This window comes from Apus apus, chromosome 9, assembly GCF_020740795.1.
Source record: "Apus apus isolate bApuApu2 chromosome 9, bApuApu2.pri.cur, whole genome shotgun sequence".
Lineage (NCBI taxonomy): Eukaryota > Metazoa > Chordata > Aves > Apodiformes > Apodidae > Apus > Apus apus.
The window spans coordinates 2,429,711-2,445,810 of record NC_067290.1 but is presented as its reverse complement, the minus strand read 5'-3'; the positions used below and the strand labels follow the sequence as shown (position 1 = coordinate 2,445,810).

General features: G+C 42.5%; 2 protein-coding genes across 4 annotated transcripts in view; both read left to right on the top strand.

Annotated features, from left to right (window-relative positions):
• The window catches only part of TSEN2 (tRNA splicing endonuclease subunit 2), a 603,350-nt gene that overhangs the window by 534,565 nt on the left and 52,685 nt on the right, over nt 1–16,100 (top strand). The gene's annotated exons all lie outside the window — the stretch shown is intronic.
• The window catches only part of PPARG (peroxisome proliferator activated receptor gamma), a 59,696-nt gene that overhangs the window by 42,596 nt on the left and 1,000 nt on the right, over nt 1–16,100 (top strand). The window contains exons 5-6 of the mRNA XM_051627101.1: nt 4,076–4,275; nt 8,282–8,732. Coding sequence (XP_051483061.1) covers nt 4,076–4,275; nt 8,282–8,732 — 651 coding nt within the window. The remainder of the gene's footprint in view (nt 1–4,075; nt 4,276–8,281; nt 8,733–16,100) is intronic.

Genomic DNA, 16,100 nt, shown 5'->3' with positions numbered 1-16,100 from the left:
AATTAAAATAAATGAGAGAAGACATCTACTCTGGAACCATGAGCAGTAAATGAAGTGTTAACTGTATGATGAGCTCCAATGCAATCTGTAAATTAATGGAAATAATTCTGTATTAGAAGCACTAGGCTTATAACACATGCCTACTTTGCAAAAGTGATTTGGTGTCCTTTTTGGGGATAGGTAAGCACACTGGAAACTCTGTGACTCAGGAGCACCCTTAGTCAATCTTGTAATCCATCTAAAAAATAAACACCGTGTAAGTTGCCATCTATTACAAATTCTGTACCAGTGCTGTTGTAAACTTGTAGCAGAGAACTCTCAACAATTTGCTGTTGAGCAATACCAAGGTGCTGGCACAAATAACTTGCTTTCCAAGAGACTCTTGGAGAGGGCACAGAGGACTCTGCAGAGGAACCAGGTACAGGTTAAGGAGCCCACTCAGAAAACAGTACTCACACTAGGCGGAGTTCCCCTCAAAGCTCACAGCAAGCCTCTTCACCCTGGCAGGATCAGTGCAGCAGTAAAGAGGGGTTTGTGTAAAACTGTCAGCAGCTTAAAAAAGAAGCTAATCCCCTCAATTCTGGCAAACTTGGAATAAACAGGCACTGGTCTAGTCACCCATCTGTGACTTTATAGCAAGATGTTTGTTACCAGGCTGGCTTCTGTCCTCAAAGAACACAGTCCCACAGCTGGGTCACTTGGTCTCTGCTGACAAAACACTCCCTGTTGGGAAATCCCTCATCTTTTCCATGCAATCTCTACATCCAAGAGTTCTGTTCCAGTGGCCAGAGCCATAGCTGGTGTGTCACTGTGCTGCAGCTTGGGGAATGTTTCAGGAGACATTGCATTAAAAGGCTGAAATGCAGAGGGGGAAGAAGAACTAACAAAAAAAGATTAAAAAAAGAAAAGAAACAGTGTTTAACGCCTTGCGGAAGTGTGAAACTATTTTAGACCTGAGTTAATATTAAAATATAGGAAGGGGAAGCAATATACTTTCCCTTTTTTTTTTATCCCTGGTTTGTAAAAATAACCCTGATGAAAGAGAGTCTTATGCCAGTGAGAATCCAGATGATAAACTTGCTTCTGCAAACCCCAGAACAAGCTTCTGGAAGTCCCGTCAGGGACGCATCATGAACCGCAAACATCATGGAAAGAGATTGTGTATAATGTTATAAATGTATTCCATATAAAACCTCACCGTAGTTTACAAGTTTGTTTACTTAGTTTACAATGTTTTAGCATAACAAAACATTTTTCTGGCCCAAAAGCTCCTGGTTTCTGATACGAATGTGAAACTTCTCAAAGGAGCTCAGAGTCCCTACATCCTCCTGACTGTGGGTTCCAACTCTTCAGATCACAATCAATTGCACTCCGTGTAGTCCTGGAAATCATCAACATTTCATCAACGTGGGCAACTCTGGGCTCCCTTTTTTCTTAGCAGCCCTGTAGATGAGGCCAATACTTGCTTTGCTTTCTTTCCAGATTAAAAAGGCCACTGTAAAAGTCTGAGAAGTCTTGCTGGGCTTCACTTAGGTCTTCACTTTGCAAAGTCTTCCTCAAAAAACAGATGGGGAGGAAGAGCTGGATTTGTTGGCAAGAACCCAGTCAGAAGCATCCAAGTAGCACATGATTTTTTTCCCCACTGGTGAAGCTATTGCAAAATGCACCTTTGAAAAGTGGACAAATGAATCATGAGACATAATCCTACAAATGTCACAGATTTAAATTAATATTAAATCTGAAATCAGGTTTAGTGAAAACATAATGGCTTTTAATGAAGATAATAGCTGAACAGACATCCAACCACACTGTTCAACATGGACTTTTAATTAATCTTTAACATTTTTGTTAGCTATATTGTTATTTTTACACCTTCTTGACCCCACATTTTAGTCCTATGTGCTGTCCCTGTAACAATTTCTTACATTGTGTATGTCATAATATATTTTCAATTTATTATGCTGAGGACAGTTTGATTCTTTTTATTAAACCACCCTTTAAGTACCAGGAAAAAATACCTGGAAATGCTATGAGATATTCCCAGTGAGCTTGCACTCTGTATACTTCATTGAATATTCATACTTAATTCACTTTACATCTTCAGGAATGTCTAAAATAAGGATATTGGTATTGGGGGCTTAAAACTACTAACATCCATACATTAAAAAAACCACCACAACAATCTCAAAGGATCTGTGTTAATGACAAACAAGAAGTTTTAACTGCAAAATGAACATACCCAAATAGCCTTGATTCTCAGTGTCTGTGGAAGCTTGTGTAGCTGAATTCATTCCTTTGTAGTGAGGATGAATTTTCCCCCCCTTTGTTTATTTAGGTTACACTGAGTACAAATATGGATCAGAGAATCCCAGGCGGGTTTGGGTTGGAAGGGACCTTGCAGATCCTCCAGTTCCACCACCTGCCACGAGCAGCTATCAGTTTTTTACACACCACTGCCCCTGCCATATGCTCCCCCATCCCCATGGTGCTGCACAGGGTGGTGTCAGTCTCTGAGCACAGGAACTTCTATGACCTTGATAAGTTTTCTTCAAATGTTTTGCTCTCAGAAGAAAGGAGGGCAGAGACATCTCCCTGAAAACCACTGTCAGGAGCTGATGAAGGAAGCATTTCCCACGGGAGAGGAAAAAAAATCCCTACATATGCCAGGGTATATATGATGCAAAAGAAATATCAGCTGGCAATGGCTCAGAATTTCCCCTATGAAAACATGAGAAGCAACAGACATTTTCTGAGGAGGGGGGAAAATAGAATATGTCAATTTGTAGCTATTGAACTAAGTTTCCTTTCATGATGATTTTTATTCTGATGTGTTAACTCTAAGAATGCCCAAACAAATATGAACTCTACAGCATGCAGAGGCTAAGTTTGCTGGAAGAGCAGTACAGTTGTAAAAATAAACAAGCCTGGTGCTACAGCCATGACCTGAGGGAACTGATCAATAAGTATCATACATGACAAATTGGGCTTTTCTGTTTTCTGGCACAATTGTTTATCCTTGACAAGTGTAATTTTTGTCCATCAGCACACTGCAAGCAAGCTCATAAAAGGAAGTGGCTGCTCATTTCCAAAATGAATGTCCCTGGTGTAATATGATCATAATATGTCTGATCTTAACAGCAATTTATTCAGGGAAGACATTAATTGCTGCAAAAAGATTTATAATATTTCTATTTCCTCCTAAGGCCAAAATGCCAACCTTTATTTCTTCCTTCTGTTTTTTTGTTTTGATGCTCTTCTGTTCTGTTTTGGTTTTGTGAAACGAAACAAATTCTGTTTCATGAAATATCATACGATAAATCACTCTGGATCTCGACAGCTCATCGGAAACATTTCCCAAGTCAGTCCCCACAGGAATAAATCATGCCTTGGGTAGGTGTAAAATCAGGAGGTTTGCAGCATCCTTGTGTTGATATTGTGCAATTGTGAGCTCCTGTGAGCAGGCAGAACCATTTCCTGTCCTTCCAGTACTGCAGGCACCACGAAGAACTCAGCCTTTCCTGGCTTTCTGATTCCCTGCACAAACTTCCTTCTCATCCCTTAATTCTTTTGCTAACGTTTTACAGCACTTGCTGCTTTAAGTTCTGTTGCACGATGTGGGAATTCATTCCTGCAAGGCATGTGAGTGTTTTGTTTCTAAACAAGTGAAGAATCTGAGGTCCATAAGTTGATTTCCCCAAAACAATACAAGGCTGCAGGGTGGTTCCCACCCGGAATCTTAAAGATTCCTTGTGTTTTATTTAGATTGGAGGTAGAACTGGTGGTTTTCACCAACTCTTCAGGTGAGCACACAATAGCCTTGCATTTCCAAGGGAGATACTGTAATCCTACTGTTTGGGCACGTGGATTATTTCCTCGTGGAGATGTTTACATTTCTTTAAAGCACTTCAGCTCTTTTGCCTGGTGTCACTGGAGAAAACCATCTTTTCCTACTCCCCTGTTTTGTTAAGCAGCTGATGACAAAGGGTGACACAAGCAGCCAGGTACTTGGTATTAGGTATTACAGGTGGTTTGAGGTGCAACTGTAGCTCTAGTAATCGCTTGTCATCTTCTTCAGCCATCAGGTTCGGGCGAATGCCACAGGCAGAGAAGGAGAAGCTCCTGGCAGAGATTTCCAGCGACATCGACCAGTTAAACCCCGAATCCGCGGATCTGCGGGCGCTGGCCAAGCACCTCTATGACTCCTACATCAAGTCCTTCCCCCTCACCAAAGCCAAGGCGAGGGCCATCCTGACAGGAAAGACGACAGACAAATCAGTCAGTTCCCTCCCTTTCTGCTCTTCGTTGTTGCTTTGCTTTTGAGTAAACCATTTACCAGGCTGACAACACCCCCTTTTTTTGCAAAACAGAACAAAAGTTTGCTGTTGGCAGTTGCATATTTCAAGCTGTGTCTGAAACACAGGAAATGTTTTGAGATAGGATAAGTAAACATTATTTGAAAAAACTCCAAGTTCACCTAATAAAATAGTTGAAACTGGTACAAGAATTTGAAGGTCAGCTTAACCTTTTTGGATTCCCTGCTCCGTTCTTCCCGTTTTCCTTCTCCTTCCCCAAAGGTTATCTCCCACACTATCTGTTACAGTGGCTATCTAGCTGTCAGGATCAAGCAGCCATGTCACACACACCATCAGTCCCAGCTCTACCCAAAGGAATGTTCTTTTTTTGTATCCAATGATTTCCAGCACCAACAGCATCACTCCCCTGAACTATGATGCTTATTCTTGTCATGCTCTGAGGTCTTCCTGCATTTAACTGGGTTATCCTGGACCAAATCAGTACCTTCTGTTGGTGCCTTTTCAATTTTAGGAGAATGTAGAAGAAAATGTTTAAGAAGTAATGAATAGAGGTTGTGTTTGTGGGTTGCTTTGGGAACTTCACTGGCAATACCTAACAATCTTCTGAATAGGTGAGAAGGAGGAAAATAATGTCTGGTGATTGTGGTAAGTCTTAAATTTTGTCACTATTTTAACACCTAAAGAGCAAAGTAGTTTCCCAAAATTTATAACTCTTAGTTTGATGTATTTTCTAGAATCATCAGCAGAAATCTTTGTGTCAGGATTACAACAGACTATTTTATTTTCTTTAATCATTTCAAAGATAGGAAAGAATTTGCAGGGTTTTTTAGGCTTGCTTTCTTTAACGATAGTTAAAATCATCATTCAAATATTGCCCCTAATTTGGTTGTACCCCTCACATAAAAATTTCCTATCTGGTGGACACTTACAGTTGGAGTAACTTCCCTTCTTCGAGTATACCAAGTTTGAACTAGCAGAGGTTATTTACTCTGCAGAAATCTGATACACTCGGTGCACTTGGGGGGTGTTACTTTTTCCAAGTCTTTCCACAGTTCCCTTTCTAAATCGTTAGGGTGACTGGGAAAGGATTAACACAGGAATTTAGGGGTTTTTTAAGTGTGTTCTTAGTAACTATGCACCTGCGTTGGGAAACAGAAGTGGGGAGAGTAATTATACATCTTGTTTACTTCTCTTAATGTAAAAATGTCACCAGGAGCCCTGCCTGCTGGGTATGGAGGTGACAGGAGCCTGGGCAGGGTTACCTACAGCCCTCTCATCTCCCATTTTTCCAGAAGTGTGTTTAGAACTCTGGGAAGTTGGATTCTGAGGCCCCAGGTGCATCCACAAATCCTACTTTAGTCATGTAAAGTTCTAGGAAGCTGTCCCAGCCATCAGTGGGTGTGTGGGTTGCTGCTCTGCTCTGCTGGGCACTGACCAAACCTTGGGGCTTTCACAGCTCAGTCACAGCTGGAAGTTACACCAATGCACCTGGTGCAGTCAATACACAGTGTGTCCTCAAGGGTGTCCTGCTGCTCATTGGCTCTTCTGGGACTCCCTGGGTTAGAATACAGCAATAAAACAAAAGATGTAGAAATCAGCTTCCCATTGCTGCAGGTTTTCAAGTCTTTAAAAAAGAAGAACACTGAAAGAGTGACACTCAGGATTTCATGTTGCAACTTTAGTTGAACTGTAAATGGACTTTGTGTCCTGGGACAGCCAACTGGTCACTATGGGCATAGTTTAATTTTATGTTTTGTTTTGTTTTGTTTTAACGGCTATTTCATCTGCTTTAACTGAAAATGATAGGATGTGTGTGTCAAAACTAAAATGACTAACTCATCCCCTGCTGGGATGCACAGTGCTCATTGGATGCAAGTTTCTACTCATGAAGTTCATTGCTTCTTTGGCAATGTTGAACTCTTTCTTGATTTTCCTCTTCTGATGTCAGCAGGGCTGTGGCACAGTCTAGTCTTTCGGAAGCACAGGTGCATGCACAGCACTGATTCCTTTTTCTTGTACTTAGTGCTCCCACTTCAGATTTTCTAGACAGAAAAGGAAGGAATGGCTTACAGGTACTAAAACATGCATTTTAAAAGCCTCCTCTGCAGTCTTCTTTTTCCACCCTTTTGATGTCTGTGCATATACATGTGTACAGATATCTAGGGGTTTTTTCTGCTGCCCAAATTGTGTTACATGTTGAAAAACACCTTATCTCCCTGGCTTCTCTCAGGGAGGTGTGTTTATGTTTTCAGTTCCACACTGAACTCCCAGTGCAAGGGGAAAACAGTGTCATACCCCACCCTCTCCTGAGGGCACCTCCCAGTCTGGATGGAGCTGGTTGGCTGTGGTCACTGTGGAAGTGGCAGCACTGCTTCCTTTGGTCTTGTGAGCAGCAAGTACTGACTTCACTAAACCCTTTTGAGAGCTGAAACCCTCTAGTGCAGATGCCACCATTTCAGTTTGCAGACAGAGCTCCTGCTGGCTGTCATCCCTCCCTCCCTCGTGGCAGCAGGTGGGACCTTTGTGTCCTCTGTGCCCAAAAGAGGTGACCAAACACTGTCCCAGGCTCCACCTGCACAACTGGGAGCAGCAACCTCTAGCTGGCAGGTAGGGAGGTCCTCTTCAGAAGGCACCACCAGGCTCTAAAGAAAGTAGCTATTTCCAGTTTAAAAAATTCCTTAGTAATTTAGCACTGGTTGGACTCCAAAGCCAGCTTGATCAGATGGGAATAGAAGCTGATTCTGTGGGAGAAGACCACTGCCTGTGTGTTGGAAGCCTGGGGTTGGTTTGGAATCTCTTCTGCAGCATCTAGTGACTCTGAAAGCATGAGAATGAGCACCCCTGTCAATGAGACACTGGAATCTGTAGTCATAAGGGATCTTAAATCAAAAAATGCATTATCCCAGCCATATAATTCCTTGCATTTTTACTAATTAATTATGGCAGCAAACTTCTGAATATCAGTAGATATTTCTCCAGTGCAGCAACGAACCATTTATCCTCTAAGGAAAAGATTCTTCAGATAATTTCAAGAAATCCTCATTTAACCACTTCTTTAAAACCAGGAGCTTATTCTGCTAATTCTGAAACAGATTGTTTCCAGATCCTAACTTAAGTTTTCCTGGCACTACTTTTTTCTTACCTTCTTTCAAAATTGATTTATTCCAGTTGAGTTTATTTCACAGTCAGACTCATTCCTGCTTTCTGAATTGTGCTGCTGTAGTGTCTGTCATGGTATTTGTGGGGTTTTTGCCATTGACAAGTTTTTTGAATTTAAATGTATCCTAACATTGTTATTTTTAAAGGAATTAGCAGGAAAAGGTTAAATTTATCAGATAATCAATGCCATAAAGTTGACACTAGTTGTAGCATTTCCTAGAAAGGTAGAATTGATAAGAACATGCCAGTAGGTGAAGTAATCAAAATGTGAATCTATTCTGTCTTTGGACAAGAAAGTGGCCTGATCAGAAGTGCAAACTGAAGGGCACTGACTAGATGGGGTTTTACAGAAGCCAGCACAGTTCAGGTAAAAGCAGGAACATCTTAGTCTTTTCTTAATAACCATTCCAAGCTTTGGGTCCTGGTGCTAGAGAACTTCTGTAAAGCATGAAAAAAAAAAAAAAAAAAAAGGCAAAAATCATGTTCCTTGCCCTCCTCCCCTTAATATTTTAAAAAAGCATCTTCCAAAGTCCTGTTTTTAGAATAGGGATGTACAGAACGTGTGAGAAGGGCTCAGGAGCTCCTTGTCCTGTCTGTAAATCACTTCAACCTTGTGAGAATCTTTGCTGCACTAGGTTTGTGAAGACTTAACCCTTTGGGGTCACCTCCCCTGGCTGTTCCTCCCAGATGTCAGAGTGTTTTCTGATGGGTTGTACCTCTGGGTGCCACTGCAGCTTCTCAGGAACGTTCTTTCAAACGTTCACAGAAAGGACACTTGGAAGTAATTGGTCTTTTCCTCTTCTCTTTAGCCATTTGTTATTTACGACATGAACTCTCTCATGATGGGAGAAGATCAGATCAAGTGCAAGCACACGTCCCCACTGCAGGAGGAGAACAAAGAGGTGGCCATTCGCATCTTCCAGCGGTGCCAGTTTCGCTCCGTGGAGGCAGTGCAGGAGATCACAGAATTTGCCAAGAACATTCCAGGTTTTGTAAATCTTGACCTGAATGATCAAGTAACTCTCCTGAAATACGGGGTCCACGAGATCATATACACGCTCCTGGCTTCTCTGATGAATAAAGATGGAGTTCTTATATCTGATGGACAAGGCTTCATGACACGGGAGTTTCTGAAGAGCCTGAGAAAACCTTTTTGTGACTTTATGGAGCCCAAGTTTGAGTTTGCTGTGAAGTTCAATGCACTGGAATTAGATGACAGTGACCTGGCAATATTTATAGCTGTCATTATACTAAGTGGAGGTAAGTGCTGTCTTATTTAAGATGATCATTTTGATAACAGAATTGACACTTTTTACTTCCTGTCCAAACAGGAAAGTGCTCAGCACTGCGGGGTGGGAGTCAGTTTATTTACACATAGTTCTTCATCAGTTTTCAGCTCTCTTGGTGGTGTTTGCCTTGTTTTCAGTTTCAGGCAGAAACTGAAAATGTAAACGACCTGATGTCAATGATGGAGCTGGAAATGCCTGCTGAATCAGCACTTCATTCAGTTGGAAAACAAAATCTTTCTGAAAACAGGAAGGGTGGAATTTCACTGCCATTAGATTGTGTGGCTTGCTGGTTGTACACAGATAGCCCTGACTCCATAACAATTCCAAAGCATATGTGGCATTTGGCTGACAGGATTTTATGCTGGTGGTGTTTGTTGTGGTTTTTTTTTAAATTGTTGCTGTTGTTTTCTCATTCATGCAAGGTTGTGTTTGCCTTCAAAGTGGGGGGGAGAAGGGAAGAATGCATTTCTCTGGAAAATGATGGTCTCCTAAAGCCTCAGCAAAACAGGCAACCTGTCTGCTCTGTTAGATTCCTCAGCTGCTCTGCTGGTATCCATGGCTGTGCATTATGCCTTGAGCAAAGCGTGAATCCCAAAGCCCAGGTGTCAGACAAGAGGGATTCCAACACTTTGCTGAAAAAGGCACTGAATTTCAGCTCTTCTGAAGACAGTCAGCATGTTCTGTCTGACTCTGAGGTGTTGGAGCTCTTCTGTTTTGTGAATTAGCAGCTGCTACCTTAGAATCCTTCCCACTGAGACTCTGAGTGATCAGATCATGCATCTCAGGTCAGGTTGAAGGTCTTTCTCCTTGGCCAATGCTCCCAACTCAGTGATGTGGCACAAAGGAAGTTTTACCCAAGCTTGGAATAGTGCTGCAGATATCCATGGGAGTAATGTGCTGAATGTCCTGGATTCAGGTCCTCCCCAGAGCAATGGGCAGGGTTCTGTTACTACCTTCTGTCTGAGCCACCCCACACGGACACCAGATGCTCTTGTCCCAGCAGGGACATTCTGGGGAGGCTGCACCATTAGGTGCAGCTTCATTTAAAGTCCTGTGCAGCTTCTGCTGGCGTGGTGCTTCATTCAGTAGAAGTGTGGGATCACAGGATGGTTTGTTAGACTAACTAAAGCCACTTCAAACAAGTACAGCTCCCACGGGACATTCTCTTGTGCAAACCTGTGAACACAATGATTCCTGAGGACCCCAGATTAATGCAGGAAGGAAAAAATGTTACTGGTGTATTTTTGGTTGGCCTTGATGGGGCAGGAGAGGTTATACAAGCCTACTAGGGCACGACAGAAAACATGCCAATATTTTGCATTTTCTAATAGAATGAAATTTGAGAGATGAGAACCTCTCAAAACCCCCTCCTAACTGAAAACAGGGAACTTCCAATCTGCAAAGTTAGGCCCTGCTAGTGCTGCAGGGATGTTTGGTTTGCATGGGGGGAAATAGGTGTGAGGGAACTCATCGTCCATGTTAGTACTCAGGAAGACAGTGATCCATGGAGGGGAGGGGGGGGAGGGGGGAATAGACCATGCTGAACCAGATTTATCAACAAGTATTTTTTTAGCATAATTTGTCAACACGGATTCATTAAGGACTAGTGGAAACTTGATAGTTCTGAAATAACTCTGAAGTGAATCCATACAAATATATAAATCCATATAAATCAGTTCTCTTTACAAACATCCTTTAAGTTCTTGATAACAAAGATCTATCACTATATTAATTCAGAACTTGTTTTTTTTAAAGCGTGAGAGTTATTTTTAAAAACTGTGTTTATATTTTGAAGCCAGTTAAGCTTTGCTGCAAATTAGAGAGTGGCTTCTATCGTGGACTTCAGAGTCAGATCTGTACTGAACTGTGTGCATTCTGTGGGACTGCAACATCTCATGGGGTATGGACCTGCAATCCCATTTCTTGGATGCTCTTGTTTCTGTAAGAGCCACGCTTGTGCAGAGCTTCATTTCTGTAGGAGCTATATGGATATTGAACCAGGATTATTTCGTGGAAAACAGGGTTTCAAAATCAGCTCGTGTTACTCAAGGAGTTTACCAACTGCAGGAATCCTGTAACATTTAAGTCACGTCAAGAAATCCTGTGTACAAATATCTTCAAAGAAAACCAGTTTGGGGAAGCAGAGAGTATCCCAGCCAGATGCACGAGTTCCAGGTGCATCTGCCATGGCCCAGTGGAATTATGTTAGTTCTGCTGTCTCTGCCAGGCTGGCTGAGCCACAGCTCTAAAGGGAAGAGAGAAGGGGAAGAGAACAAGAATTCCAGCTGGAACATGACATGCAGAAAGCTTTTAATTGTGAAATAAGTGTTTGGAATCAGCCACAAACCCTACAGAGCAGCTCAGCCCCTTGATAGCCCAGCAGTTGGTTTTGCATTATGTGTAAAAAGGCAAAATGCCCACCTAAAAGTAATGAGAAGCTGACAAATTAGTATCACAGCAAATGCAAGTTCTCCCACCTCCCCAGGCAGTCATTTGGTTGATTCTGAGCAGCCTTGTGTCAAGGATTGCAACTCTGAACTCCCTAATACAGAGCTAAGAGAGTAAAAGGACCCACTACATGGGAAATGAATGCTGGTGTTCTGGGTGTGGTGCTGCCAGGGCAGGGGCTGTGGCAGTGAGCAGTAGGATATTACCTTGATTTTACTAAAGAAATATCTTCAACAGCAATGCCAGATGCTCACTACACCATTCTTTTAGTTATGGTAACTTTGAAAACTCTGGTGAAATGAGATTTGGCATGCTTTTTTTTCAATGAGATATTCTTTCTCCCAGCTGTGTTCTTCTGTGCCACTAAGGCTTATCCTCAGCCACCCCTGTGTGGTTACAGGACTTGTTATACATGTTAAAGAGCTTGCAGCAACTTTAAAAATATTCTCTGTACCTGAGCTGAAAATAAAGTCTATCATAAGGAGAAGGTTTAAAGAGAACAAGTGGGATGTCTGTGTTGGGGCAGGGAAGAGAATTGTCCAGGCCTTATGGGAATAATCCACATCTCTGAACAGAGCAAACTGACTCAGGCAGGTTGTTGTCAAATAAAGAGAAAACTCAGAAGATAATTTGATAGCATGTTTACATTTCGTGGATGGGCTGGAACTTCTCTGTACTGCCTGCAGTGCTCAGGACACGGTGCTGTGTGGGCCCTGTAGCAGGGGTACCTGTAATGACCCAGGGTCTGCTGGTCAGCAGGAAGTTAGACTAGTACTTGAATCCACAGATGTTGCTACATTCCCTTTTTTCTGCTTTTTGAGGGTGTACTTCACTCTAAATGTTGAGCTCTGAATCACTGATGTTTATTTAAACAGTATATTCAAGAGTTTTGCTGCAATCTGAGATCAGCAGATTTCGATGTTTCATCACTGAATAGTACCAAGAAATAGTTCATCTCTGCTACACAAATCCTGCTGTTGCAAACCTGTTAGAACAGGAAAAGCTTCCTCATGAGACCAAGAAGTGCAGATAATCACTGTGGGCTTTGAACCAAAATCCTGGTGCCTACAACACATGTGACAACCTCAAACTGCTGAGTCACATCTGCCTCAGCAGAAGCAGCAGCACAGTTTTTCAGTCAGCCAGGTCTTTGCCTGTTTTATCACATTAAGATTTTTAGAATGTGTCTTTAAATGCAAAATGCAGGTGGCAATTTCATATGTGAGAAACAGAAAAAGATTGTAATTATTGTTAGGAACAGGAAAGAAGGATCCAAATCTGCAAGTAAATGAACAATTTCAGGAGGAAAGTCTTGGGTGTGAGGGTGGTGAGACCCTGGCCCAGGTTGCCCAGGGAAGCTGTGGCTGCCCCATCCCTGGCAGTGTTGAAGGGCAGGTTGGATGGGGCTTGGAGCAGCCTGGGCTGGGGGGAGGTGTCCCTGCCCATGCAGGGGGGTTTGAACTCAATTATCTTTAAGGTCCCTTCTAACTCTAACCATTCTATGATTCACTCTACCCAACATGTTTCTCCCTGAGCTTGTACAGAACATTAATGCACACAAAGTCACGCTGTTGCCACTCAGAACTAAGGGGCCATTCAACTTTCCCAGTCTCTGTGGACATTTTCTTAATTAGAACAGCTTCCTGCAGAATTGTCAAACCAAATAAAACAGCCACGTGGCAATTAATTAAAACCTAAAGAAAAACGGAATGAGCAAAATCACAATCAAAAGAGAAATGAGGTGCTCCCTTGGCACAGGCTGAATGGGTAAAGGGCAGGTCGCAAAGGGCACATAAAAAAAAGCTACACTTCATCAACAATCTGGTATCACTGAGGTTTCAACGTGGTGTTCAGTTCCCTTCCAGTCATCTCTCACCTTCATCCCCTCCACTCTGTCCTTTGGCCACCTGTCACCTGCTGTCAGTGTACCATGAGTGCCCTGCTGCCACTCGTTTGGTTTTGTCTGTCGCTTCCCTCATCAGCCCCCTTTTTCTCTGCAATTCTCAGCAATTCTTTCTCAGCCTGCTCCAAGGCCTCCACCACCCTGGCACATCCAGTTCACTCCCACTTTGTTTCTTCCTAGTCTCCATCTAAGCTTTTCTCAAGGTTTATGGTAATGTTAATATTTGGTGAGACACCGGCCCAGGTTGCCCAGGGAAGCTGTGGCTGCCCCATCCCTGGCAGTGTTGAAGGGCAGGTTGGATGGGGCTTGGAGCAACCTGGGCTGGTGGGAGGTGTCTCTGGAACTAGATGATCTTTTATGTCCCTTTCTACCCAAAACAATCTATGATTCTATGAATCATTTCCTTTGTATGTTTTTCCACAAGCCATATCTATCTGGAGCTCCTTAGTGCACAAAATACACCTTCTGCTAGAGCAGCCCAAGGAGTCAGAAGCATGTAGCTTTAAGAGCATCTCAACAACTTGAGATTTACCATGACAACTGTATCTTATAGCTTTTGCCTCTTATTTCCTTTTTTTTTTTTTCTGATTTAGATGTGTTTCTTGGAACAGAAACAGCCTTTTCCTCTATAAGACATTTTTACTGAGAAAGTATAGCAAGCTGTCAACACTCAAAAAATAATGTCCATATCCTGAAGTTCTCATTCATGAAAAATCCGTCTTGTCTTCAATGGGAATTTTCCTTCCTCTTGAGTTGGCTTATTTAAAAATAACATCTTCTGATCTCCTAGGCTTTTGTCATAGTCATCTTTTCTGACTCTGCTTCGGTCATTACAAAACCCTTAGCCTGGCTTTTTCAAGGGAGCTGCAGGATTTGAGATGCCTGAGTCTCACTGACCTTCAGCCTTTGGGCACCCAAATCTGGGGAGCTCCTTGGGTAAATTCTGCTCTCCTGGGTTTGCCTCCTGGGCTCTGAAGCTGCGCTGGGGAGCACGGGTGTTTGAATTGAGTTTCGCTGCTGAAAAGCTCACACCCTGAAAATTCCCACCATAAAAGAAGCAGGGGGCAAACAGAGATTAATCTCAGAGGAAATGGAGGCCACAGTCTTTGTGCTTTTTGATTTTTTATATCACTGTGCACTGAGTCATACCCAGCTGGTTCAGAGTTCACCCACCACACAGAAGTGAAATTTAAAGCCGTCGCAACCCGAAGTCAGGATGATGAACAGCTTTGAAGTACTGAAATGAGGGATGTTGCCGAAAGACACACAGAAAGTAGCTAGATTTTGCAGCACGTGTCATGAGTTCAGGTAATCTAAAAATAATTGCCTCCTATTTATCAACATTTCTTAAGGAATCTTTTAAAAATGACTTGATAATATTGCCAAAGGAAGCGATAAAAAGGAGCTGTTTGTCTGGAGACCATTTTCTGCTTGCAGGTATTTATTCACAGACCTTCTGAACCATATTTTGTGGTATTATCAGTGGGGTGGTGGAATTAAGTGATCTCTGAAAGACAAGCACAGCTTATTAGCATAAAATACCAAAGGGAAGGAGCAGCCAAGTGGGTCTCTGGGTCCAGTCACCTAGATCTGAAAGCTTTTATGAAGTCACTTCATCAAACCACCATCAAACAAATACCAAGCTCCGTATTCAAACTTGCCCTTATTCCTATTTCCAACAAACTAGCCCCAAACCTCACCTCTTTGAGAGTTAACCACCCTGTCCTAATCAGTGACCTACATGTAATCATGGCTTGTGTGTACTCATTTGTCTTCATGCCAGCTTTGCCTTTTAGTTTGCACTGCAGTTTTTTTTCTCTGAGCAGCAAAACCCCAACGTATTTATAAAGAGCTTTGTTTTCTCTCAGCCTTTTTTCTAAGCATACAGCACAAGCCAAGCTGAGTTAGTGGAACAGGATGCACAGAAAGGTTACTCCAATCATAGGGAATAACAGTCTGGTTTTAAAATTTAATTTAGATTAACCCCTTCTCCTTTCTGAAATGGAAATATTGCCCTAGGGAAGTAATTAAGCTACAGGCACTGCTTTCTATTGATCAGCCTATGAAATTCATTTCATAGCTAGACAGCAAATGTTATTTAAATTCTTGGCTGCTTTTTCATGGAGTGTCCTGATAATCAGGATGGGTTACCCAGTAAAAAGTAGTTTAGCAGTAAGGAATTACTGCTCGTGATTATCATAAGTGAGGATTTAATAATGTTAACCAACCCTATTAACTTTCATGGCTGTAGAATTAATTTATTACCTCAAGTTAGAAAGCAAATGTTACAAATTATGTTAAATAATGATTGCAACCACTTAAGAAGGTATTTGAGGACAGACAGAAATAACAGATCAGCTATTATTACGAAAGATAACAATGGTTTAAAAAGGAAGATTTAGCTTCTTGCCAAAGAATGAGACATGCCAGTGGCAATCCTGGACTCTGGCAGCTGTGGCAGCGCATGTAGCTCTGGCTGTAACCATCCATCCCAGATTCCTCTGTGTGGAGGAGAGCTCTCTGCTGGCAGGAGCCCAGAAAAGGCTTTTTCTGCACAAGCCACATCTAGTCGTGCTCCGCTGCCACAAGCACCTGTGGCTGAGCTGATGAGCTGGTGCTAAAAGCTGCCATGAGGCTTCTTAACAGCTTGGGTGTGGAGAACTGAGCCTGGGTTTTTTAAATCTCCCAGGCTGGGGTGACAGCAGAAAGTGAATTTCTGCCTTTTTTTAATTTTGATAGGTTAGCATCCACCTGAGCAGAAACCATTTTAATGGTAGCAACTACATGCAAATCCATCTGACTATTATGTTGAGTTTCCAAAAGTGTTACCTGGTACAAACTGTTTATCACAGAAAGGTGGGGGTTGGAAGGGACCTCTGGAGATCATCCAGTCCAACACCCCCCCCTGCTAGAGCAGGATCCCCTAGAGCAGATCACACAGGAACACGTCCAGGTGGGTTTGGAATGTCTGCAGGGATGGAGACTCCC